General features: G+C 41.8%; 1 protein-coding gene across 5 annotated transcripts in view; it reads left to right on the top strand.

The window, feature by feature from the left end:
* Window positions 1-26,987, top strand: part of XRCC5 (X-ray repair cross complementing 5) — a 131,387-nt gene that overhangs the window by 38,175 nt on the left and 66,225 nt on the right. For all 5 annotated transcript variants that reach the window (XR_009255419.1, XR_009255420.1, XM_058705671.1 and 2 more), the window contains 3 exons: window positions 2,364-2,560; window positions 11,371-11,464; window positions 13,145-13,214. Coding sequence is in view for 3 of the 5 variants with exons in the window: in XM_058705671.1 (XP_058561654.1) it covers window positions 2,364-2,560; window positions 11,371-11,464; window positions 13,145-13,214 (361 nt within the window). In the remaining 2 variants the exon portion in view is untranslated. The remainder of the gene's footprint in view (window positions 1-2,363; window positions 2,561-11,370; window positions 11,465-13,144; window positions 13,215-26,987) is intronic.

Genomic DNA, 26,987 nt, shown 5'->3' with positions numbered 1-26,987 from the left:
CTTCTCTGCTATTAAAAAGTATTGCATTACTTTCTCATTACCTCAGTTTTTTTAATGAATTGAGATTTTTTTGAGTGAATGAATTTGATAAGTATCCCACTTAGTTTTATCTAAAGTACGACCTTTGAAAAAGTAGGAGTGGTTGATGCTTTAGCACATCTCCTGTAGATTATTACCGACTTGCGAGTGATGACACTGTTTGAAAGAACTGTCTAGAGTTCCTACTGGAGTGTTTTTCTGCGGGGAGGTTGTGTAGGATATTTGTCCATTTGTTGTAGTTGTTGTCTCAGAGATGTTGAGTGAGTATCAGCGAGTCTTCCAGAGTATGTAAAAGGTCGTCTGCTGTGTTGGGTTACAGCTTACGTCCTGAGGGCTTTCTAAGCTTTGCAGGTAATGTAACGACCTGAGGGAGAGCACTGTGAATTAAGAACTGTGCACAAGAAGGTTGGGGGTAGATTCACAGGGTTTGGAGTCACTTCAGTTTCCCCTTTTGCTTCACATTAAATGAGCTAATGTTGCTGGTGCTCAGGGGAAAGTGGAGTGATTAGGAAAGAGGAAAACAGACTCTGAGACGGATTAATATACTGTGGGGAAGGACGAGTGTGGTCACTGTGTTGAGATGAGATGACGGAGCAGCACATCAGAGTTCTAGAAGCCGTCAACTCAGGTGATATTTACTATCTAAGTTTCAGCTTTTTGTTTTTGTTTGTTTGGTCTTTTTAGAATGGAGACTTCCAGCCTAACGTTTCCTACAGGGTAGGAAAGCAGTTCATGAGGTGCTATAAATCCTATACCTTGTGATATGAAACAGTGTTTTGAACTGTAAGAACTTTTCAGCTCCCTGGATTTTTTTTCTTTAAAATTACCAGTGTGCAAATCGTTTAAAGGTGGGAATAGTAGGACTCGTGTTCTCCAGCCTAACTTTGGGATGATTCTCTAGCAAAAGGAAAGGAGAGGTCCGTGATAGTTGCATTTTGCTCACCTTCCTGTACTCCTTTTCGGAGTATTCACTTTTCTGGGCAGACACCAGCACCGCTACAGGCGGGCTGAGCAGACTGAAAGCGGTACGGGTGACCGAACGGAGGAGGCTTGCTGTCTGGATTTCCACTCATGTGCGCCGCGCAGAACCTGGCCTGGACCCTGGCCCCGCTCTTGGTGCTGCTTCCCGACACTTGTGTTAACAGGTGGAGTCCCGGGAAGGAGTACTTTAGTCCTTCGGCCAATACCTATTAGGTGCTTATTGTGTGCCAGGCACGGCTTTTAGTACCTGGAATTCAGCACTAAACAAGACAAACAAGATCTCTTCTTTTAAGAGGGAAGGTTAAATAGTAAGTAAACTACAAAATTGATCATGTTAGATACTGACAAATGCTATGAAAACTGTAAAACAGGAGTAATGATAGAAAATAGCTGGGTGGCAGGCTGGGCGTGGAGGGGTTCCTTCACAGTGTCCAGGTAGGCCTCTCTGAGGAGATCATAGTTGGGCAAAGAACAGAAGGATTAAAAAAATGCTCAACTCTGTTGAGATCTAGGGGAAGGCCGGTGAGGCAGAGAGAGCAATAAGCTCAGGACCCAAAGGCTAGCATGAGCCTGGCACCTGAGGGAAACAGGCAGGGCCCAGTGTAGCTGGGTTGTGACGAGCAAGGAGGAAGGTGGCAGATGAGGGAGGCGTGCAGGAGCCGTGGTGTGCGCGACTTCTTAGGGTCACAGTAAGGGCATTGGCTGTACAGAATACTGAAAGTAGATTTGGGGAGACCAGTTAGAAGGTGACTGGTGGCCCACGCAAGGGGGGGATGGTCCCCAGACGAGAGTGCTGGGAGAGGAGATGGACAGAAGTGGGTAGACCGGTGGAGAGGAGCCCAAACTGAGCACTCTGGGGAGGTTTGGGACAGACCAGCATTCTCATCTCTCTCGCAGATTTCTTCCTGGGACTCACCGAGCATAGTGGCTCTGTTTTAGCCCCGTTTCATCTACCACACGTCGTTTTCTAAGATTATGCAAGGGGGAAAGCAGTCTTCTGAAGGGAGGTAAAAGGACTCGAGGCCCTTGGAGTTCATGTGTTTTAGAGAACCCCACATATTGTCCAGGTGGTGGAAGCAGCAGCCTCTGTTTATAAGAAGAGCCTCTGTTCTAGGAGGCCTCCCGCTGATGGTGCCGCTCGGCTGAGATTCGGTTGTAGACACTGCTGGTGTCCTGCAAACCAAGGTGGTTCCGAGGCCACCCTCTTTGTTCTCTTTTACATGTGGTAGGAATCCTGTAGCCCTCCCAAACCAAAGATCGAGGATCTCTGACCAGAAAAGTATAAAGAAATTGTTATATGGTGTCTGCATCTGTGTTTTAAAACCCTTCTACCTTTTCCACAGTGTCTGGCGCACAGAGCTTTACATCCCCAAGAGCCTCTGCCCCCAATTCAGCAGCATATTTTGAATATGCTGGATCCCCCTGCTGAGGTGACAGCTAAATGTCAGATTCCTCTCTCTAAAATAAAGACCGTTTTCCCTCTGACTGAAGCCACCAAGAAAAAGGATCAAGTGCCTGCTCAGAACATTTTCCCAGACAAGTAAGTACTCGATGCAGTTGCACTGGACTTTGGAGTACTTAAGACTGGTGGTAGTCTTAGAGGAGCTCTGGAATTGAGGCTTGCATATGGGTTTGTGGAACCACACAGGTGGAAGGAAGAAACCTTTTGATGTTTGACCCTTGCATTGAAAATACTGGTTTCTCCTTTGTCTCCATTGTAGATAGATTTTATCCCTACTGTTCACCTGGAATTTAGAGCTACCTCCTGGGTTGTTGATGTTTTGATCGGCCTCACATTCTTGGTGGTTTATGTTTAATGGGAAGGCTAAACAGTTTTTGAACATCCAAGACTAACTTTTACTGTTTTTCTTTGTTTCTTTCTTTTTTTTTTTTTTTTTAGGGATCTAACATTATTTTTTTTAATGAAATTTATTGTCAAATTGGTTTCCATATAACACCCAGTGCTCATCCCAAGAGGTGCCCTCCTCAATGCCCATCACCCACCCTCCCCGCCCTCCCACCCCCCCATCAACCCTCAGTTTATTCTCAGTTTTTAAGAGTCTCTTATGGTTTGGCTCCCTCCCTCTCTTTTTTTTTTCCCCCCTTCCCCTCCCCCATGGTCTTCTGTTAAGTTTCTCAGAATCCACATAAGAGTGAAAACATACGGTATCTGTCTTTCTCTGTATGACTTATTTCACTTAGCATAACACTCTCCAGTTCCATCCGCATTGCTACAAAAGGCCAGATTTCATTCTTTCTCATTGCCAAGTAGTATTCCATTGTGTATGTAAACCACAACTTCTCTATCCATTCATCAGTTGATGGACATTTAGGCTCTTTCCATCATTTGGCTATTGTTGAAAGTGCTGCTATAAACATTGGGGTACAAGTGCCCCTCTGCATCAGCACTCCTGTATTCCTTGGGTAGATTCCTAGCAGTGCTATTGCTGGGTCATAGGGTAGATCTGTTTTAAAATTCTTGAGGAACCTCCACACTATTTTCCAGAGTGGCACTTCTACTGTTTTTCAAGTAGAGTGCTGGGGATGAGAGGGCAGGGTGAAGGTCATAAGTTTTTCAGTCAGAGGTTGGTATCAGAATAGCAGTGAGATTTTTGGAGGAAAAGTGGGAGGGAGGATGAAAACCTGGCTCTTCTTTAGCTTCTCTATCAGGGATGTACTTGGTTACACCAGTAGGAAGGGATTTATAGTTTAAGGACTGCAGAATGCTTTTCCTATGATCAAGCTTTCAGGTAGCTAGTACGTTTTCTCCCTCATCAGATTCTGTTCAGAATCTGTATCAGTTTCCATTCATAGCAAAACAAAAACTGTAAGAAGTTGTTCTTGATTATCCGGAATCATTTGGGTGGATAACATTGATTTTACCAGGTGTGGCTTTGGTTATTGGTGACTTTTCTCCCCAAATCAAAATGATCTATTCATTTCTTTACAGTGCCTTCTAAGATTCAGTTTTAGACCTTAATTCTTTTTTCCTTTAATTTCCTTCCCACAGCCGTATATTGACAAAGTAAAGCATATTGTTTGTAAATACCCCATTGGAGAAGTATGGAATAATTTTCAGAAACCTTCACAGGGTTCTATAAATTGTTAATTTAGTGAATTATCTTCCAAGTTGAATGGAAAGCTTTGCGTGTACTGTGACCTTTTAGAGGTTAATACCCCGAGCTTTGCCAGAATTGGAAAAAAAAAAAAAAAAAAAAGAATCATGGGATTGGTATAGTGTACCATATGCATTCCTAACACATGCTGGAGAGTTTTATGGTTTTTGTAGTCTGTCATGCCTTCTTCTGCATCGAAAGACTCACTAAAAATCCACTTTCCCTCTGCTGTCCTCATCCACCTGTATCCCTCTGGGTTAGGATTTCAGAACAGCTCAGTACAATTCTGAGTCCTTTTCTTCCCTTGACAGCCTTGCCGTAGCCTCGCTGCAGTCATGTGGCTGTTCTCTCTCTGTATTAAAGCTCCAGTTCATGATCTTGATTACCTTCTGGTGTTGTGGGAAAGAAATGGGCCGTTTTCCCCTCCTCCCGTTGATTAAAATGTAAATTAGCTGGTTAAAAAACACACCACATAGGCCCAAAAGACTGTTGTTCTGTGATTTTGATCCCTGCGGTGATTACACCTTCATCCCTGCTCCTCATGCTCACTCTTTCAGGAAGCCCCAGTGTACGGGCTTCTTGTTCTTTGCTCCCACAGTGGTTTGCGATATAGCCAAGTAACCAGCCCGGGAATTATCTCGGTCACACACACCTACTCACACTCCTATTCTCTACCCTTTCTTCTCGGAAGTCTTACGGGTTTTTAAGAGCTGCAGAAATGACGCATTGAACAAATATTTATTGAGGCCCGTAGGTGGGAACTCTTGTATTCAAGAGGAATGACTCCCTTCTGCAGGGATCTTAAAACCCCTCAATTTTAATGACAAGGCTCCAATCAGCTTTAGAGGCGGTCTCCCAAAGGGGGAAAAATTGCTAACAACTGGCTATGTTTTTGTGTATTTTCAGCATCTCCATGTCCCAGGTACATATTTCCGTCATAGAGGTGAGGGGCAAATATCTGTTCAGGAAGTGTCAGAGGCCAAAACAAGAGTCTTGAACTGGAAATCATCAGTTTTTATTCCAGCTATGTCACTCTTGATCTGATTTTGGTTAAATAATCTCACCTTTAGGAGAATTTCTCCATCTAAAAACAGCCTCATCTCAAGAGATATTATAACAGTGAAATCACGGATATTGAAGCAGTTTGAAGGCAGTAGTCAGAACCCAAAGCAATAACAGTATCAGTATCCATTAAAATATGGACTGTTTGAGAAGATCTAGTATTCACGCTGGACCTGTTGAATCCCGAATATCAGGAGTGATTTCTTCATTTGAAGAAGATAAGAGCACCTTGTGACATTGCAGTCCAAAAATGTATTCGTGCCCTTATCGTCTACAGCATTGTTTCCCTTAATGTTGCTGCATACCCCTGAAATGAAAATGTCATCTCTTGGACGGGGAACTTAAACGTGAGAATTAGGACATTGGAGGTCTAATCCTGTTTGTGCAACTAAACTCGTATGTGCCCCTGATGCCTTTTTGTCTCTATGCTCAGTAGTCTAAACTTTTCTATTCAAGTCTGCTCAGACTCCTCCCCACTTACCTCTGCGACCAGCCGCACCTGGTTACTGGTTTAGACTCCAGAGTCAGACATGTGAGTTGGTCCCCTCACTCTGCAGTGTGACCTTAGGCCCAACTTGCTTATCCGCCCTCAGCTCCAGTTTCCCGGTGGGTGACCAGGGATACTAGGAATAGCTCTCATGGAGTTGTCACGCGGGTTCATTGAGTAAGACGTGCCGTTGGCAGTTGTGTGTCTAGAACCCAACACAGTGCCTAACACATAGTAAGCGTACAGTGTTTGTGCGGAACCGATTTACAAACTGCTCATCACGTCCTGGGCACATCTGTGGCAACTACGGCAGTGATGAAGATGGTGATAACGGTGTCGTGGGGAAGATCGAGGCCCAGTAGGTGGGGATGCCTCAGTTTTCTGGCCCGTCTCCCATATACCTGTTTTGCATCTGCCTTCACTTCCTCTTTCCTGTCTCAGTGGAATGGGGTACATCATCCTGTCCGAAGTCAGACTTTTGCCTGTGTCCTGAGATGTCGTCTTCTGTCTCATCTGGTACCTTCATCCACTAATAATTTCTTCCCTCTTTCTGTATTTTTATCTTCTCCCTCCATACCAGCTCCTTTGTCCTCACGTGTTAACATCGTATTTCTTTTCTCTAAAACGAAATACAGGCATCCCCTCAACTTTCTCCCTCAGACTGCTACCTGTTTCCATCTTCTTTCCTTCCGTGAGCTAGGCTTATTGGAACCATAGTCCACACTGCTGCTTTTCCCAGCTACCGCCACTTCCCTGAAACCTTCAGGAAGGTTTAACTTCCACGTCTCCAGATTTTCCTTTCTAAGCCTTTGCAGCTTCATCTCAGATTCCTCTGGGGTCTGCTTTCTGCCCCCCACCAACCTTAAATGTTCTGTTCTGAAGGACTCCTCAGAAAGAGCTGACGTGTATTGGACACGGGTACGTGCTGAGTGCTCCACATGCGTTACCCGTGTGGGCTGTCTTGACCGTCCTGTGGAGTAGATTGTTCTGTTAACCTCCTCTTAAAGCCGAGGACACCGAGGCTTAGAGAAGATAAGACACTTGCCCAAGACCACAGCGGGTTAGGTGTTGGAGAAAGGATTTCCATGCACACAGCCTGACTCCAGAGCTTGCCTTCTCAATCATTATGCCTTATCGCCTTAGCAGTGCGTGTCCTAAGACCTTTTATTATTTTATGTACATGTCTTCAAGAACTACGAAATATCTGCCCACTCTAATATGTTTCCATCCTGTTTTCTGGACCTCTGAGGTGTCTATAGATCCCTCAAGTTCAGTGTGTCCAGAAATGACTTCATCATCTTCCATCTCCTCCCGTGCTGCCTTCAAAGCCCTGTTCATGCTGTTCTTCTCTGTTTCGGTGACTGACAACTAATTTCCAGGGAGTCAAACCTTTCCTTTACTTTCCATGTCTGATTGGTTTACCAAGTTATGTTAGATTTACCTCAAATCTCCTCCTTTCGCCTCAAGTTAGTATAGTGGCTGATAGCATTGATTTTGCAGTCAGGTAGAGATGGATCAAAATCGAAGTGTTTCCTTTCAGTGGTGGTTAAAATTGGCAAGCTGCTCAGTGTTGAGTGGCAGTAACAAATACCCACCTTTCAGGAGGCTGTACAGGAGAAGGGCTGGGAGTACAGAATTAATTGTGGACCCCCTTAACTAATGTGTGCTTCTAGACAAGGTCAGGCCCTTTTGAACCTTGGTTTGTTCATTCGTAAAAGGTCAATAATAATAGCTAATTCATAGTGTCATTGTGACATTTAACTGAGGCTTTTTTTTTTAATTAAAAAAAATTTTTTTCAGTTTATTTTGAGAGAGAGAGGGAGAGAGCATGCGTGCACACGCACAAGTTGGGGAGGGGCAGAGAGAAGGAGAGACCGAATTCCAAGAAGGCTCCACGCCATCAGCACAGAGCCTAATATGGGGCTCAAAATCATAAACTGTGAGATCGTGACCTGAACTGAGATCAAGAGTCAGACAATTAACCGACTGTGCCATCCAGGCGCCCCTGAGGTATTTTAAATATGCTTAGCATAGTGACTGGCAAGTGGCAAAAGTTAAAACAAAAAAAAGTTAGCTCTTATTAGCATCTCAAATTGCCACTGCTCTTCTCTAGGCCTCAGTTTAGCCTGCTTTCTGAGATGACCCCTTGACTGATCTCCCTCATTCAAGTCTTACCTGTTTCCAGTCCATTCTGCATTTGCTGAGTGATTTTCAAAAAAACAAATCTGATCACATTCCTTCCTTACTTAAAATTGTTTAATGCAATGTTCCTTAATCTTTGTGTGTGTGTGTATGTGTGTGTGTGTGTGTGTGTGTGTGTGTGTGTGTGTGTGTGATGGACCCACTTGGTAATCTGGTAAAAACTATGAACCCTCTTTTCAGGAAAATGCCCTCACAAACTAAATTTTGCATGTAATTTCAGGTAGTTCACAAATTCTTGTCACTATCCTTGGACCCCTGGGTAAAAACTTGCTTTAGTGGCATTCCATTAGCATCAGCTTAAGATCAAACTCTGTTACACAAGTGAGAAAAGCTAGGTAAGCAGACAGAAAAGAAGCAACTATTCATAATCCAGCTCCCTAGAGAACCCCTTTCTTTCCTCACAGTGTCTGTGTCTATGATTTAGGTACAGTGGTCCCACTTCCCCCATGGGGAGACGTTTCAAGACCCCCAGCAGGTGCCTGAAACCAGGGGTCGTACTGAACGCTATACATACTATGTTTCTTTTCCTGTGCACACATATATCTGTAAGAGATTAACAACAGTAACTAATATTCGGCTAGAACAATTATAGCAGTATACTGTAATAAAAGTTCTGTGAATGTGGTCTCTCTCCTTCTCTTTCTCAAAATGTCTTGTTACACCGCGCTCACCTTTCTAGTGATGATGTGAGGTGATAAAATGCCTATGTGATGAGATGAAGTGAGGTGAAGGATGTAGCTATAGCGACATAGTATTAGGCTACTGTTGACCTTCACACCATAAGTCATCTGCTTTCAGACCACAGTTGATGGCGGGTAACTGAAACTGTAAAGCAAAACCATGGATAAGGGGGGACTACTGTATTTCCCGGCCTCCTATCTCACTACTTCCCAGCCTGCCCCTCCTGCCTCAGCCCAGGACAGCAACGGGCTATTCTCTCAGAGGATATGCTGCTCGCCACAGTAGTTTGTGAATTGCCTGTTTACATATTTACCTTTTTTATTTGGCTGAATTTCCTAAAGTGTTGATTACATATTAATTTTTGTACATTTACGATAGAGCTTAGCGGCCAGCACATGGTATTAGGTAAATGTTTGACCAAAAAAATGAGTTAAAAAATGTATACAGATTTACAAAAGACAGTAAGAAAATGAGAAAGTACAATAAATTATCCATGGTTCCGATATCCACATGCAGTAGCTGTTGACATTTGTATGTCTGCTGGAGTCTTGTGTAGATAATTTCTGTCCTCCAGAGCTCGGCTTCTTCATAGGTAATTTTGGGATGAGAGTCTTTGCCCTTTCCCACCACCGAGAGACATGATTAGTTTAAAATATTTGTAAAATTCCTAATAATGCTATTAAATGGTTCAATCTTGAGAATATTAACCGTATTCAAATTTTTACTACTTTCCGCTTATTGCCTTTACCTGCCCAGTCCTGGAGGATTGATATATATGTCTCTTTGTCCTTCCTTCCCTAGAACCTTATTTTGGAGGGTTTAAGAAATTCTTCATGCAATTCAACCTTGCATTCTCACAGAACTTAGCATAGCACTTTGGGTATCTCATACTTCTTTTCACCACGGTCTAAGTTAATTTGTGTTTTTGGAGGACAGTAGATGAGTAGTTGATATGCTCATGGTACTTTTCATCATAGTGTTTTTCTTTTTTTTTTTTTTTCTTTTCTTTTTATTTATTTATTTATTTTTTTTAATTTTTTTTTTTAACGTTTATTTATTTTTGAGACAGAGAGAGACAGAGCATGAATGGGGGAGGGTCAGAGAGAGAGAGGGAGACACAGAATCTGAAACAGGCTCCAGGCTCTGAGCTGTCAGCACAGAGCCCGACGCGGGGCTTGAACTCACGAACCGCGAGATCATGACCTGAGCCGAAGTCGGACGCTTAACCGACTGAGCCACCCAGGCGCCCCCATCATAGTGTTTTTCTAAGGAGCAAACAGAAGACCAGAGACAGGAGTCACTTACTAGACTTTAAACTCTATGTATAAAAAAATTAATATACCTTCAATTCCTTCAAGAAGGTGTAAGATTCCAGGGTTAGTCAGTGGGAAAAGTAAGACTGGGATCCAGGAGCACCATGTTTTCTGTCCCTTGGGAAGAACTGGCAAAGGTGAACTGAATGGCTGTGACTTTTTCTTTAACAGACTCAAATTCTGATGGAATTTCATGCTCCCTTGGGCTTGTGCATTTTTCCTCCATTTTTGCCATCAAGGTTTTGTGTTTATTTCTTATTCTACGTGGTGGAAAGAACTCTGGATGACTCACCCCTTTTAATGTTTCCTCGTCCCCATCCTTTTGTCTTCTTTTCTTTACTTCTCAAAGGGAAAAAGGCAAGTGGCCAATGGGAAAGATGTCAAGTAATAAAAAGTTTCAGTTCATGTTTGTGAGGCTGTAACGATTGCTTCGGTCCTTTTATCCCACTGGAAGAGACGACTCATTTTTGAAATATCATTGAATAAGCCAGCTCATACCTCATTTTTCTTTGTTTTTAGAATAACCTCTTCTTCAAGACTCATTCTCTGAAGTTAGGGCTTTTGAACGAAAACACCTCACGCTTAGAAATACTAGATCTTAGTTACTAATGTCCCTCCTCCTTCAGCCATTTCTTGACAGCTACTTTTGGCCCAGATTGATTGTTTGTCTGGGAGAAAAGTCTTCATATCTCTATATGTTCATCAGCTTATGGGAGATTATGGGCAGAGTCTTTGAATTTGATTTCTTCTCCTTTGCAATTAATTTGTCCTCCTCTTGACTTTAAGGCAGGCTGTTGAAGCCAGCCAGTTACTCGAGACAAGATGTTTGATATAATCCTTGGAATCCTCTTTCCCTTACCACACAGATGCTGGTAGACTGTTAGCATATTGCCCAAAACAGAATTAGGTTTATAAAAGAACAAATTAAAAGGCTTTTTTTGAAAGTGGTTTTTTATAGTTTAAGACTTCTCTAAGAATAAGGTCTTACATATTTAATTAGGGATTGTCTAGTAAGTTTTGACAGCTGTGAGTAGAAGCTTACAAAGCTCTCACATCCATGATGGAGAAGATGGGATAGCAGACCCAAAGGTCGTCTGTGTCCGTGGAAAGCTAATAGCTATCGATTCCGGGACAGAAACTAGCAAATACTTTCTGAAGGGCAAACGGGTCTCTTCGTGAAACGCTGCATTGCCTCTCCCTGTGCTTGGGGTTCATCCTTGGCGGGGGCCGAGTGACGCAGCTGCGGATTATGACTTCTCTGGCGCTGTGAGGCACAGCCAGGGCTGCTCTGCTCCCGCCAGGCCGGCAGGAGTCCTGGGGCCGCGAGAAGGAGGCAGGCTCTTCTTTAAAGAGGGAGTAAGTGCGGCTGTTCATTTTTGACACGTGAAAAATAAATGTATACTTTACACGTCAGCCAAGTCTGGGTTTCCTGTTGTTTATTCTGTTTTTGGGGGGGGGGGGGGACAAAACCCATTTATTTCTTTTCCAGCCATGAAGAGGGACCTGTCTCTAAAAAACTGAAGACTCAGGAAGGGGAAGCATGCTTTAGCGTCTCCAGCCTGGCTGAAGGCAGTGTCACCAGAGTAAGCAGAACTTTTCCAGGGCCTTTTGGGAAGGTTGGGACTTGGGGCAGATCGCATCAGTTTTTGTTAGTCCTTTAATAAATCACTTTCTCTGGTCCTTTCAGTATGTGAACCATACACGTCCTTCCCACACTGCTTCCTTTATTGTCAGGGAGTTTTCTGTAGAATTCTCTATATGACATGTAGTACTTAGAGCACCGTATAATATGTAGCACATGGAACAGCTTAAGTGGTAGCCCTTTTTGTGGAGCTATTTTGGTTGGCTTTATTTTGCAGTTTTCTGTTTAGTTAAAATGACAGGATAAGTGGAGGTTGATGGTATGGGTCTTAGGCTCCAAATACGTAAAATTTAAGAGCGTAACTCCTCTATTTCTTTTCTAATGTACAACTTCAGAACAGGTCTTATAAGCTTAAGACTTCCCGAACCAAGTATCCTTTGACACTGAGACCTTTTTTTAATGGAAGATTTTGGAACTTGGATACATTATGTTAAGTGGCATTATTTTTCATCAGTGATTCTTTTTTTTTTAATTTTTTTAATGTTTATTTTTGAGAGAGAGGGGAGAGAGACAGAGCATGAGTGGGGGAGGGGCAGAGAGAGAGGGAGACAAAGAACCCGAAGCAGTCTCCAGGCTCTGAGTTGTCAGCACAGGGCCCGATGCGGGGCTGGAACCCACGAACCACAAGATCATGACCTGAGCCGAAGTCGGATGCTTAACCGACTGAGCCACCCAGGCACTCCTATAATCAGTGATTCTTAAAAGTTGTCCCTCACTAGTCAAATATACTAGGCAGGATAGATAGCATTAGGGCATGCCTTTTTCCAACCTCAAAAAGAAATGCTCTCAGGAAAACTAAACATCTGAAAATTACTTGGATTTTATTTCAGTGTTTTATAGTAAAGGGAAAAAATCATGACCTTATTTGTTCTGAGAGCTTTTCTGACTGCTAGCCCAGAGCAAACTGGAAACTTCAGTACATTTTGTACCAAAGTTTACCAACCATAATAGAACCCTGTTGTCTTCTCCCCTGTGAACTGAGTGAAACATCGGGCCTATTAAGGTTGGCAGTGGAAGGTTAAAGACCCACATGTGATCAGGAAGTGATGTGGCAGAGCGTTTCATCTTTGAGACGTCCCCACATAGCACTGTAGTAAATCTTTGCACAACATCTGCTTTTACTTTGTGGGGGGCACGTTCAGCTTGGGCATGTTTGTATGTTCTACCAAAACTTCAGTGCCAAGGAGTCAGCAAACCGATCAACCGGCTGCTGTTTCTCATGTCATCTGCAGCGGGGCAAATCTATTCTGAACTGACCCCACACTGCAGAATCCTCCCCTTCCTAATTGGCTGGGTGTCTGGACGTACCAGCACTGTGTCACATAAAGGTTCTAGCTGAGTTGGCTGGTGATTTCGGTTGTAATGCTGCCGACCTCTCTGGAAAGAAGTCCTCTTGCTTCAAGAGAGGTGAGTACAAGTACAGACAGCAGCTCTTTGGCCACAGGAGTCTGCTTGCTTTTCACAGAAGCCTGGAACTAGAAATGAATAGAAAGGGCCTTGTCTTTGTCTTTGGGTTTATTTTATAAAAGCACACTTACCACATTAAGCCATCTTGTGTTGCCTGGGGTGCTGCCAGAAACAGAAGCGATCTTCAGGTTTATTGTCTGTGCCTGTATTCTAGGTCGGAAGTGTGAATCCTGCTGAGAACTTCCGTGTTCTAGTGAGGCAGAAGAAAGCCAGCTTTGAGGAAGGTGAGTGATATGCCACTGGTTATGCATTTAAGACAGATAATCAGGGTAATGGCTTTATACTCTGGATTGGGAAGTGTAGTCCTTTGTTGGTATCCTTTCTATGTAGCAACTTTCTTTCCTGGTGGACCTTTGTGACTCTCCGTTACTGGGGAGCTCACCGAAGCAACATTCTGAACACTGAAGCAACATCTGCCCCAGCTGGAAAAGAACTAACTTGTAGGTCTTTCTGTTAAGAAAACTGTTGGCCAGAGCCTTAGAGCTTATGGTTCCACTTCATTGAAGTTCTTTGGGGTCTTGTGAGTGAGCTTGGAATAAAACAGTTTTGTCATATCTTCCTATTTTCAGTGACCCATAGTTCTTGTTCGAAGCCTAAGGGTTTGAGCTTCTTTATAGAAGTCCCAGGTCACCTTGCTACTACCCCTAGATTTGATCTTTCTGAAATCGCCTACATCCTCACAGTCTTCTTTTGATGAATTGTAACCTAGAATTCCCTTTAGGCTGGGACTAATATTAAAAGTTTCCTGGGATGGACAGAGGGTCCGGGACCAACATTCATTCACTTGGTGGTGTTCAAGTTCTTGTTCATTAACTGTTTAAGGAGTAGCAGCTGGCAGTTGTAACCCTGCTGGTTTGTGTCTACAACAGCATTGTATTCATTGTTGCCTTTCAGAGGCAGACCTGTCTGTGAGCTGCGTTTCTGCGTGTTTACACTAATGTGTGCACAGAACCTCTTTTCCTACTTCTTGGCCTTTTAGGGGCAAAATGACTCCTAAATGTTAGAAAACTTTATACAGTCTAGTTTAATCATCTGCAGTGCCTAGCATAGGTGTAGGTTACTTCTTAAGGGTCTGAGGATCCTAGCAAGCTGCCTGGATGTGCTGTGCTCCTGCCCAAAAGCATTCGTAACCAGCTGAGCCCCAGCGCGTACAGCCTACTAGACCATGTCTTGTTGGCAGGAACGTCAGAAGGCCAGCTCAAGAGAATTTCCGGAGGAAGAGGAGCTTCGTGATCATGATAATCTATGTATGTCTTGTGTTTTGAGATGGGGAAAGAGCTTTTTGCCCTGTTAAGAACCGCCATATAGGAGAAAATTCACTTTTGAGTTTAATACAAAGCAGAACTACATCTAAATAGAAGAAGGAAATTAAAGTTAAAGTGGCAGCTTTGTGGAAGGCTTGGTGGAAACTTCTACTTTTGGGATTTCTCTCCTTCATACAGGGGACGATCAAAGGAAGCATTCACAACGTCTTACCAGTGCTGTGTTCTGCTTGGCTGCATGTTGTGACTGTGTTTGGAAGAATGAAGTGACAAGTCAGCCATCGTCTATCATGATGATGTTTTTGCAGAAAGATGGAGGCCTTCTTAGCTTTTGATTATAGGTTGTCAGTTACCTTGGCCAAAGTCAAAGGACCTCCCTTTAGAAGTGACTGGTCTTGCTGGCTGGTATAGGCATGGTCTCTTCAGGGACTAAATCTGGCATCATCACAATCGTAAAGGCAGCCACTAGTGTCTGCTGTGTTCAAGTCATTGTGCTAGCATATTCTATATATAATAGCATATGCTGAGCTATTATTTGTCTCATTTACCCCCATAGCAATCTTGCAGTCATGTGAGCAAACGGAGAAGATGGTAGAGCTTTAACGGCTGGTGCCAGAATTTTCGAAGAAAAATAATTTTTTTAATTGGGAAAAATATCTTGATGACTGCTTAGGGGAGAGGCTGAGTCTCTGTCCCCAGGCTTTGGTGGTTGGCCAGTCAGGCTTCAGAGGAGAGGGAAGCTACTAACATCATAGAAGTAGAAACACTGGAGCTAGTTCAGGACAGGAGGGGATGATCCGAAAGTGTAAGAGAGGAAGTGGAATGGGTATTTATATAAGGACACAGCACTCTACGTTGTGTTCCCAGCTCACGACTGCACATATTCAGTGTCAGTAAAACTCAGGAATCCGTGGTTTGACTGTTCTATTTGGGGAAGCTGGTGAAGAGGCAGGAGTTTGGTCTGGAATTACTTCAGGTAGAGCAGAGAAAGGACCTCAGGGCATTAGAGACCAGAGCCTGAAGAGGTCAGGAGAGAGTAAATCCCTAAGAATTTGCTCGCATATCGGGAAAACCATGTTTCCCAGGCCATGGGATTGGGGATTCGAAGGAGTCTTGTGAAAATAACAAGGGCAAGTGACCTCTAGATGACATACAAGTTACAATAGGTATCATTCTCCCCACTTTACAGATTGAAAACTATAAAACTAGAAGAGATGAACTTCCCTCCAGAGCAGTCAGGGATTCGAATCCCTATCGTTTTCAAATACTGGATTTGTCTACTTAGCTGACTTTGTCCTGATTGCTAATGCCCTCCTTTCCTATGCATTTTTGTTGTTGTTCAGACATAATAAGGTCATGTATTTTAAATCTTTGCTCCTTTTATGTTGAATGTGACTGAGTCCTGGTGAGCTGCTGGTGTGATGGTGGGATCCCTCTGTTCCTCCGGCTAGGACTTGGTCAGTGAGAGCTCTGCAGTGACCTCACAAAGGCAGACTTTCTGCAGGGCTCTGGGAAAATGGGACTGCACACTTGTCAGCACCGGTTCTGTTTTGTGGTCCTAACCTGGCTTCCCTTTTGTCCTTCTGTCCTTGCTTCACTCTCCAGACATTTTGTTTGTTCATTACTTTTCCTACCTTTGTTCTACATGGTCTACCTTTGTTCCACATCTACTAAGCCCCTTTTTGAGTGAAGACTCACTTCCCTTGAAGCCGAAAGTCATCCTCCAGACTTGAAGCTACCTTTCTGGTATTGACCTCCTCCGTCCCTCCCAAGGATCTGTGCCAAGGGTCAGGGAGAGAGAAGCTCTTCTCTTTCCTCCAGTAGATTTGCTTTTTAAATTCAGTTGCCAAAAGCCTGATCAGTAATACATGGTAAGGTTGTTTCACCCTTAGAACTTGACCTGTTCATCTATTAAACTAAAATGTGGGTATTTCTTTCCATCTGGCCTAATAGTGTGGTCAGCGTGAGTATTGTGACCCTGTCGCTTTGACACCAACAGTCTGCAGTAGGCATCTACACATTTTCATATCTTCTGGCTTTCCGTGTGAGGGATATTTCTTGTTCTAAGCTTATTGGCATAGAGATGACACTGAACCCCGGGAATGTGTTCTTTCCAGCTGCTGATACTTCTGTAAGCTGTCTTTGATTCTCAGGTGCCCTTCTTTTTCTGGTTCCTTTCCTTCTCCACCCCACCCCACCCCACCCCACCATTCTGTCACTACAGTTTTACAATAGAAAATTTCTTGACTACCATTGTATACATGATAATCGTTTCTCAAAGGTGAAAGTAGTTTCCCTCACACAGTTCCTAGGTGCATCAGTGCTGTCATCCGTGGTGTCTTTTATCTGTTAATTGTGGGTTAGTGGAAGAACCTGAGGGCACAGAGTCCTCAGAGACTCCTCGAATCCGGGTTATCCACTTAGGTGAACACCCACCTCCACCAACTCTTGGAGGAACACCATGGATTTCGAACTCCCTGTCCCTTCCCTGCTTTTACTTAGGAAGAGTGCTAAAGTGGCCAAAAGATAGACCGCAGGTTAGAGGAGGAAAAACCACATTACTTAGGCCTCCAAATAATTTCTTCGTGCTTGAGATATGTCTAAATTTAGAGGTTCCTACTGAATATGAGCTACTATGTCAAGTAGCTTGAATGTACCTGGTGTATCAAAAACAGGTTCTCTGAGGACCTTATGAGTCAGAAAAGATGGATCTGTGGAGACAGATAAAAGGATGGAATGTCACTGTGTTCCGTGGACCCTGTTTTTGCCTCTTCGATTATAGGTTTTGTATTAGGCTTCTGAGGAGTGACAGGGTGGTGTAGCTCTGATCCACCCAGTGGAGTTCACAGGCCATGGTTGTTGTAAAAAACGAACCTGTCAAGAGGAGACATTCTGAGCAGAAATGGTGGACATTTAACATTGCATCAATGTACAGTAGATGTGCACATACCCATTTGATTAGGTAATTGATTAGAATCACTGTATTCTCTGGCGGTGGAGGCCTTTCGTTTTTCTCCTGTTTCCTCTCACTTTGTTTGAACCACTTTTCATCCTCAAGCTTTCTTGCCTTTGTTCTTACTTCATTCTCCTTTAGCAAATAGTATCCTTTCAGTTTGAAAGGGTGTTTCTTAAAATTTATCAACACTGGTTAGAATGTGGTAACAATTGGTGGCAAAATTACGGCATTCATAAAAGCCAAAGAGACAGTTGTTTTCAATTCCAGTTTTGTATGGGATAGCACCACCTGTGTGCACAGCAGGTTACTTACATGTGTTAGCTATCATGAAGCAAGCCCTGAATTCTGGATTCCCAAGAGTTGAGATCTAGAAGTTTCCTGGGTGTGTGTGTGTGTGAGTGTGTGTGTGTGTGTGTGTGTGTGTGTGTGTGTGTTGTAATGGGTCTGATTTATGTAATCTTGGGTATGGATTATGTAACTTATAGCTCTTTCCAGATAAACACAGGAAGATAAAAATATAGCCTTTTTTTGTTGTTTTACACAGAGCTGGTAAATTTAAGGGAAATAACTTCTGTTGGATACTCTGAATGTCTTGAAAGAAGGATACTAAATACAAACAGTAACTAAAATTGTAAACATCTTCAACCCTATGAAAGTTTTCTTTCTTTTTTTTTTTTTTAACAATGCGACATACTTTCTTAGTCCTTTCCCAGAACAACAGTGACGCATCTACTCAGGAGAGAAAACACGTGATTGTGGGTTCTACAGGGGTCCATACTGTGTATTTTTTATTCAATAGGACACTTGTTCTTCACTGGGTTCCCTTGTGACTTGTTTAGTTTTAAACTGTTAAACCCCAGAACCAGACTGTCTGGGGTTATTTTATGTCCCATTTATCGATAACAAGAAGTCTTACTTGAAAACAAATATCCATTTATTTGGAAGTGGAAAGGGGATTCGCCATAAGGGTATGTTGGTATTTGACACAGTAATTATATAATATCAGTGACCTGGGAGTGTCTCCTGTATCTTCCTGTGGGCCAACTGAGGCCCAGAGTAGTTGACTTTCCACAGATGATTGCAAATGTGTGTGGAAGACACTGGATCTTGTGGCTTAAACTTCTTCATTGGCTGCATACATTTCATTAGACAGCAAAGCTCTGCCCCGGAGTTTACATTTAATATAAAATTCATCAGCGAAATAATTAAAACGAAAATCTTGAAGACTAAAAGAAAAAAGAAAAAAATACATGGCACACAAAGCAAAGACTGTCGTGGACACATAACCACTTGGAAAGTGTTTTGGCTTTTCATGGACTCTCCCTAAAAGGCTTCTATCCATTCTTCCTCAGCTTTCTAAATTCTTCCAAGTTCTTGTCCATCTGTGGATCAGAAGATGTCTAATGACAGGGTATGGTTCTTGTAAAATATAGCCTGGCTCTCCATTAAGAAAGAGAGCCAGTGGGTAGCATAAAAACAACAGGCTGTTTGCTGAGGGTGTGTTCTCGGTGAGCACTGGGACTTCTTCCTGAGGGCGTTAAAGGGGGTCTCCGTGTGCTATACGACAGCGTCCCTACTCTCAGCATTTTGTTCTGTCCTGTGAGGCAGAAGGTGCATGCCTTAAGCCTGCTGAGCATTTTTTCTCCTTTTTATGTCAAACAAGGAAAGGGTATTTTTCCCTCTGGCTGGAAATGTGGAACCCACATAGACGCTTTGCCCTCGTCAGAACAAGCAGACGAGCAGAGTCTGGTCTGAGGCCTGCATTTAACGCAGGAAGCTGCATTTGGCCCCGGGGGCTGTCCTCACGGTAGCCAGGCTCTGCTGGAAGGATGCAGAATTAGTGAGGAATTAGTGACGGTGCTTCGGAGAAAGCTTGCCGTCGGAGTCCACCCTTGCAGTGAATGCTAATGGGAATGATTTGTGAGGCAGAGAGCAGTTGAAGTACTTACTCAAGGCACCTCAGTTCTTTCTCTCAACCTCCTATAAATCCTGTGCTTCTCGCTTGCATGGAGGATGATCGTCACGCGGGGCATTGCACTTGCTTCTCCTTGAATTGGGCCGTCCTCAAGATTGCTTCCTACGCCCAGCTGGTTGAAGAAGAAAACTGATTTCAGATTGTGCTGATGTGCAAACTGCTTTAATCAATGACTTAAAGTGACTGCTCGTGGCAAACAACAGAAGCTCTTAACCAATTAAGATGTTTAGGGAAGGATGTTAGGCTTTTGTTAAAATAGTCACTAATCAGCTGAAATGTGTTAAGAGGAGCCTAGAAACAGCTTGGAGTCCCACTTAAACGCAATAAAAGTGTTTTGGCCCTCCCCTTTCAAATTGCAAGCCCGAGGCAAAAAATATGCTGACACAGAAAGAAGTGGCAAGTATAATTTGATACAGTTAGTCCTGTCTGTTATGCGCGTCTACATAAAACTTTTAAAAATGGCGTGCGTGTTGTTTTTTAGGCTAGAGAAGGGGGGGAATTTGGTTCAGATGTGGAGCACAGTTTCAGTGGGGCTTGAGAATATCATCAGCATAGATGCCTTTGGACAAAGGAGAAAAGTGAACTTCCTTTTTTTTTTTTTTTTTTTTTTTGCAGTTTCTTATGACATGACGGAGAAAAATCTTTAGTTAATAGTTCTGATTAAAGGCCCGTTTGTAGCCTGAACTGTGCCTCCCCAAATTTATATGCTAAAGCCCTAACCTTTAACGTGCTGGGATTTGGGTACAGGGCCTTTGGGAGGCCACTAGTTTCAGATGAAGTCATGAGGGTGGAGCCCTCATCATGGGATCGGTGCCCTTAGAAGAAGAGACACCAGTTTGTGCTTTTTCTTCTCTCTTCTCTTCCTGTCTTTTCTCTCTGCCATCTGAGAATACAGTGAGAAGGTGAATGTCTGCAAGCCAGGAAGAGAGCCCTCACCAGAACCTGACCATGTTAGCATCAGCCCCAAGAACCGTGAGAAAATAAATTTCTGATGTTAAAGCCGCCTAGCCCTTGGTATTTTGTTATGGCAGCCTGCACTGACTAATACAGGCCCATTTTCATTTCCTTTGTCAGATAAAACTGCTGAAATCTGGTACTTCATCTCTTTGTGTCTTTCAGTGGTAATGAGAAGCACTGAAACAGGATAGCCCCTGTGGGCCATTAGAGTCAGGAGCCATTTCTCACAGGAGAACCATTTTTTCAATAGCTCCCTTGCGTTTGGAATCTAGCAGTGCTTCCTTGGGGGCACTGAGGATAAAATCTCTCTGAGCTTTAGCAGTTACTCTATTGTGGAAACTTAGTGTCAGCATCCCCTCTGTCTGTGGTAGATGTCCACAGATCTCCTAGCTAAATTGTACTTACTTTTGGTTGCTGTTTTAATAGTGTATTGAAGTGTAATTTTCTACCATAAGATGTACTAATTCTGAGTGCAACTCAATGATCTTTTTGTAAATTTCGAGTTGTATGATCATCACCACAAACCAGTTAGAAAGTTTTCCCTCCTCCCAGAAAGGTCCCCCTGACTATTTGTAGTCAATTCTTTTCTCCTGCCACCACCCCAAGTAACCACTTTCTGTTTCTAAAGATTTACCTTTTCTGGAAATTTCACATAAATAGAGTCACTCAATATGCAGTCTTTTGCATGTGGCTTCTTTTAGTTAGCATAACAGGGTGTTTTTTTTTGTCTTTTTTTTTTTTAATGTTTATTTTTGAGAGAGAGTGAGAGTGAGCACGTACAAGTGGGAGAGGGGCAGAGAGAGAGGGATACACGGAATCCAAAGCAGGCTCTCAGCTCTGAGCTGTCAGCAGAGCCGGAGGTGGGGCTCAAACCCACAAACCATGAGATCATGACCTGAGCCCAAGTCGGACACTTAACCAGCTGAGCCACCCAGGCACCCCAGCATAACGTTTTTGAAGTTTTTCATGTAGTAGCATATATCAGCAATTGATTTCTTATTGCTGAATAATATTCCATTTTATGGATATGCCACATGTTTATCCATTCATCAATGGATGGATATATTCGGATAGTTTCCAGTTTTTAGCTATTATAAATAAAGCGATGGACATTTGTATACAAGTCTTTGTATTTTTTCAGGGTGCCTGGGTGGCTCAGTCAGTTAAGCATCCCATTGTTGATCTTGGCTCAGGTCATGATCTTACGGTTGGTGAGGTTGAACCCCATGTCGGGCTCTGGTGTGGAGCCTGCTTGGGAGTCTCATCTGTCTCTGCCCTACCCCCACTTGCACATGTGCACTTTCTCTCTCAAAATAAATAAGTAAACTTTAAAAGAAAAACAAGTCTTTGTGTTTTTCATTTTTCTTGAGCAAGAGTAGAATTGCTGGGAAGTTTCTGTTTAACTTTTTAGAAATAGCCAAACTCCTTTCAGAGCAGCTTACCATTGAACCCTTCACCAGCAGTGAAGGAGGGTTCCACGTTCTCCACATCTTTGGTGACACTTGTGTTGTCTTTTCGGTTATCGCTATTCTAGTGGCAATGTGTTGACATCTCTGTGGTTTCAGTTTGCAGTTCCTACACTAATGATGCTGTCCTTTTTTTCCAGTGGGCATTGGCCATTCATAACCTCATTTTCTTTGGTGAAATGTCTATCAAATCTCTTCCCATTTTTTAATTCAGTTAGCTTATCAAGATGTAAAGAATTCTGTATATGTTTATCAGATAGTGATTTGCAAATATTTTCTACAGTCTGGTTTATCTTTTTAATGGTGTTGTTCGAAGTGTAAAATTTTTAATTTCGATTTTCTAATATATCATTTTTTTTCTTTTAGGAACTATCCTTTCGCAGTCTTACATAAGAAATCTTTGCCTAGCCAAGTCACAAAATTTTTCTTCTGAAAGCTTTAGGTCTATAATCTGTTTTGAGTTGATTTTTGTAAATGGTTATGAGGTGAGTATCTAGATTGATTGTTTTTCATAGGGTAACCAATTATCCCAGCACTATTTATTTGGAAGACTATTCTTTCCCCATCCAGGTGCCTTGGCACCTTGTTGAAAAGCAACTGACCATACATGTGAGAGTTTATTTCTATACTCCTCAATTCTTGTCTGTCCTTCATCGATACATTGTTACTCTTATAGTAAGTTTTGAAATACTATGTCTTTTAATTTTGTTTTTTTGTAAAATAGTTTTGACTAATCTAGGTCCTTTGCATTTCCATATAAATTTTAGAATCAGCTTTTCAATTTTCTGGAAAAAGCCTGCTGGGATGTTGACAGGGATTGCATTGAGTATATAGAATAATTAAGGGAGGATTTCCATCTTAACAATATTGATTTTTTTTAAATCCATGAACATAGGATATTTTTCCATTTATTTAGGTCTTACTTTCTCTCCATAGTGTTTTATAGTTTTTAGTGTTCAAGTCCTGTACTTCTTTTGTTAAATTTTTGCAAGTATTTAATTCTTGTCAACGCTAATTGTGAATGGATTTTTTTTTTTTTAGTTATTTTTTGGCTTGTTTGTTGCCAGTATAAAGAGATAATGATTTTGTATATTGATCTTATATCCTGCAACCTTATTAAATTTCTAATAGTTGTTTTTATATACTCTGGATTTTCTGCATGCAGGATGATGTTGTCTGCAAATACAGGCAGTTTTATTTCTTCTTTTCTGATTTGTAGGCCTTAAGTTTCTTTTTCTTGATTTTACTGGCTAGAACATGCAGTACAATGTTAAAATAGAATGATGCAAGTGAATAGCCTTGTTCTTAAAGTCAAGAGGAAAGCTTTAAGTCTTCTTAGTATGATGTTCTGATTTTTCTGATTCCTTTTATCAACTTGGAGAAGTCTTTTCTCATTCCTAGTTGGTTGAGAGTTTTTATGATGAATGGATGTTGACTTTTGACACATGCATTTTCTATGTAGAAATGATTCTATGGGTTTGATTCTTTACTTAATATGCTATATTAGTATTAGTTGATTTTCAGTGTTTTTTTAATAATTTTTTTAATGTTTATTTATTTTTAAGAGACAGGGAGAGAGAGAGAGACAGAGTGCAAGTGAGGGAGGGACAGAAAGAGAGAGGGAGACACAGAATCCAAAACAGGCTTCAGGCTCAGCTTCTGAGCTGTCTGCACAGAGCCTGATGTGGGGCTCGAACCCACGAACTGTAAGATCATGACCTGAGCCAAAGTCAGACGTGTAACTAACTGAGCCACCCAGGTGCCCCATTGATTTTCCGTTGTTAAACCAGGCTCGCCTGCAGGGATAAATTCCAATCAATCATGGTATATAATTCTTCTGTGTGTTTCTGAAGTCATTTCGCTGATACTTTGTTAGGATTTTTATTTATATGCCCATAAGGGATACTTTTCTGTAGTTTTCCTTTCTTGTGATGTCTTTGGCTTTGATATCAGGGAAGTACAGCCCTGATAGAATGAGTTGAGAAGTATTCTTTCTTCCCTGTCAAGATTAGTACTTACTTCTTTTTTAAGCATTTGATAGAATTTGCCAGTGAAACCTCCTAGGCCAGCGTTCTTTGTGGCAAGCTTTCTAACACTGCATTATTTTACATATTATAGGCTCAATCAGATTTTCCATTTCTGCTTGAGTTTGATGTAGTAATTTGTGTCCTTATAAGAATTTGTCAATTTCATCTAAATTGTTTAATTTATTGGTCTAACATTATTCATATTATTTTTCTCTTAAGTTCTGTGGGTTGATAGTGATGTCTGCTCCTTAATTCTTGATTTTGGTATCTTGTATCTTCTCTTTTTCTTGGTCAGTCTAAGTAAAGATTTATGAGTTTCACTTATCTTTTATAGAAGACCGTAACTTGTGCTTTTATTGATTTTTTCCATTATTTTTTTATTTCATTGATTTTTTCTTTTTTTTTTTTTTTTTCTCTTTCATGGTCTTTATTATTACCTTCCTTTTGCTCACTTTGGATTTAATTTGGTCTCCTTTTTCTGGTTTCTTAAAAGCTTAGAATTTTGATTTGAAAGCTCATTCCTTCTCTAACATAGGTATTGAAAGCTGTGCATTTCCTTCAGCAGGTTGTTTAGCTGCACACCTTAAATTGTGATGTATTGTTTTTATTTTCATTCAGTTCACATGCTTTCTAATTTCTTTTGTGATTACCTCTTAGACCCTTGGATTATTTAGAAAAGTGTCTAATTTGCAGACATTGGAGACTCCCAAATTTCTTCTGTTGTTGATCTTTATCTTAATTCCATTGTAGAACATGTTTTGAATGGTTTCAACCCCTTTAAATTTATTGAGACTTGTTTCGTGGCTTACACTATAGTCTGTTCTGACACGTGTTCCGTATGCCCTTTAATGTACATTCTGTTGTTGTTAGGTCAAGGGTTCTGTAAATGTCAGGTAGGTTAGTTTGGATGATAGTTTGTTCAAATCTATATCCTTGTTGATTTTCTGTCTAGTTGTTCTCCATGATGTTCTGAGTATTGGAAGTTATTTCCCTTGAGATTTTGTGGACTAGTGAGACCTTTATAATTTTTGCCTCACCTAGCTAAACAAAAATCTGGAGGCCCAAGCGAATCTCTGCAGAGTACCAGTGAAGAAAACTTGTCAATTCAGTGAAGACCTTAAATAAAGGTCTTCAGGTATTGGAGTTTTTTTTTAAAAAATAAGCTTAGATACAGGTACCACAAGATTATGTTTGTGTTTCATAACCCTCTGCTTCATGAAAGGAATTCATTTACTTTAGTAATGACCGACTTACTCAGTACAGGAAGAATTGTGTAGATTGAAGAACTTGTTAGAACACAGGGACGATTAGTTCTAAGTAATGAAAGCCAATTTACATTTTAGTGACAAGAGGTACTATAGTATATAAGTATATATAGTATGTAAGTATTAGGTCAGCATTTATAGATTTGGAAAGTTTATAGGTTCATTATTTCCTCCTGTCATTTGTTTCTTTTTGGTGCCATTTTCTCAAACATGGGTTTATTTTGTTTGATTCTTTATTCGTTTCATACATTGAGAATAAAATATATGGAATAACTGAGGTTGGATTATCTCCTCATTATCTCCATTTCTAATAACTCGTAGATGGACTATAATGAAGTCAACGAGACTTATACATTGAAATTTTAAATGTATGGGATGATAGGGAGGGTTGAATATACACACCAAAGGTAAGATTTGCCTGCAGCATGGGGGCTTAGGTGGCTCAGTCAGCTGAGCTGAGTGTCTGACTCTTGATTTTGGCTCAGATTATGATCCCAGGGTCATGGGATTGAGCCCCACGTTGGGTGCCACACTGAGCATAGAGCCTGCTTGAGATTCCCTCTCTTTCTCTCTCTGCCCCTCTTCCCTGCTCGTGTGTGTGCGCGCACGCTCTCTCTCTCTCTCTCTCAAATAAAATTAAATAAAATAAAAAATAAAAATTAAAAAGAAGAATTGCCTCCAGCAAATCTGGTTAGTCTTTCCTGAGTACAGTAGGTAAAATTAAATAATTTGAAGGCCCTTTATTATACAACCTTCTAAGTACATGAATATAAACAGAAAGAAGATGCTGTAAAAAATAAAAAAGAAAGAGATTGTGAAATAGTATTCTGAGTTTCACTATCAGCAAATGCCAATCTATGAAAAATGTCTATGCATTTAGGACCCACTAGAAACAGGACCAATTGTTTATTGCTCCCTAGTTGTCTCCTCGTTAAAAAATAAGTACATGCTCAATTGGAAAAAATTAAATCGTAATGTAGTAGTACATAAAGTTAAGAAAGTCTCCTCCTTCATCTTCCCCCCTCTCTTCCAATCTCTCTCCAAACCCACGTCTGTCTTACTTTGTCACTCTCTCCTCAAAGGAGTAACCGTGCTAATCCCTGTTAATGTTGTAGTCAAGATGGTTAATATTTTAGGGTATGGTAAATTGGGGTTATAGTCATAGATAGTACATTTTGGAGAACACCCCCCCTCCCGCCCATTCCTAGTGAGATCAAGCAGCATGATCTAAGAGGAGAAAAAAAGAGCTCACAGCAAAATGGGATGGTGTTAAGTCATAGTAAGTGATGACAACAGAGATGCCTGCATGCATATGGTCAGGGCAGTGTGGGAAATGGTCTCTTCTCCACCCGCACCTGCACGCATCTCTTAGCCTGTTGCTCTTTGTGTATTTCTCCTCTCCATAGAGCTTTATTTTAGTCATTTTTGTCTCTGAAATTAAAGTGAAGGGTGGTGATAAAAAAAGTTCTAGACTGTCCATTCCTCTTAGTGATAACTGGTTCTAAAAATGCGGTGTGTGGGTTTAAATTGAAGGAATGCAAGAAGGGGCACCTGGGTGGCTCAGTCGGTTAAGCACTCGACTCTTGATTTCCACTCAGGTCACAATCTCACGGTTTGTGGAGCTCTGCATTGGGCTCTGCGCTGACAGTGTGGAGCCTGCTTGGGATTCTCTGTCTCCCTCTCTGTCTGCCCCTCCCGATCTGTCTCTCAAAAATAAGTAAATAAACATTAAAAAAAAAAAATTAAATAAAAAAAGGAACACAAGAAGACATCTTTATTCTTTAGAGGATTTAGAGGAGTAAACCAGTGAGGCTGAGGCCATTTGTTCATCCATGTAGCAAATGGCCGGTGGCCCACTGTGCGCTAATCATTGTGGCGTAACACAGACTGGAAACAAATACACGTCAAGTGGTGATAAGCACTTGTGTTACTTTCCAAGGGCTCTGTGACAAAGCACCGCATACTGGCTGGCTTAAAACTACAGAAGTTTATTTTCTCATAATTCTGGAGGCTGGATATCCAAAGTGGAGGTGCCGGGAAGGGAAGGTTGGTTCCATCTGAGGGCTCTGAGGGGAATCTGTTCCATGCC

Source organism: Neofelis nebulosa, chromosome 2 (assembly GCF_028018385.1).
Source record: "Neofelis nebulosa isolate mNeoNeb1 chromosome 2, mNeoNeb1.pri, whole genome shotgun sequence".
Taxonomy (NCBI): Eukaryota; Metazoa; Chordata; class Mammalia; order Carnivora; family Felidae; genus Neofelis; species Neofelis nebulosa.
This window is presented reverse-complemented; position numbering and strand designations above follow the sequence as displayed.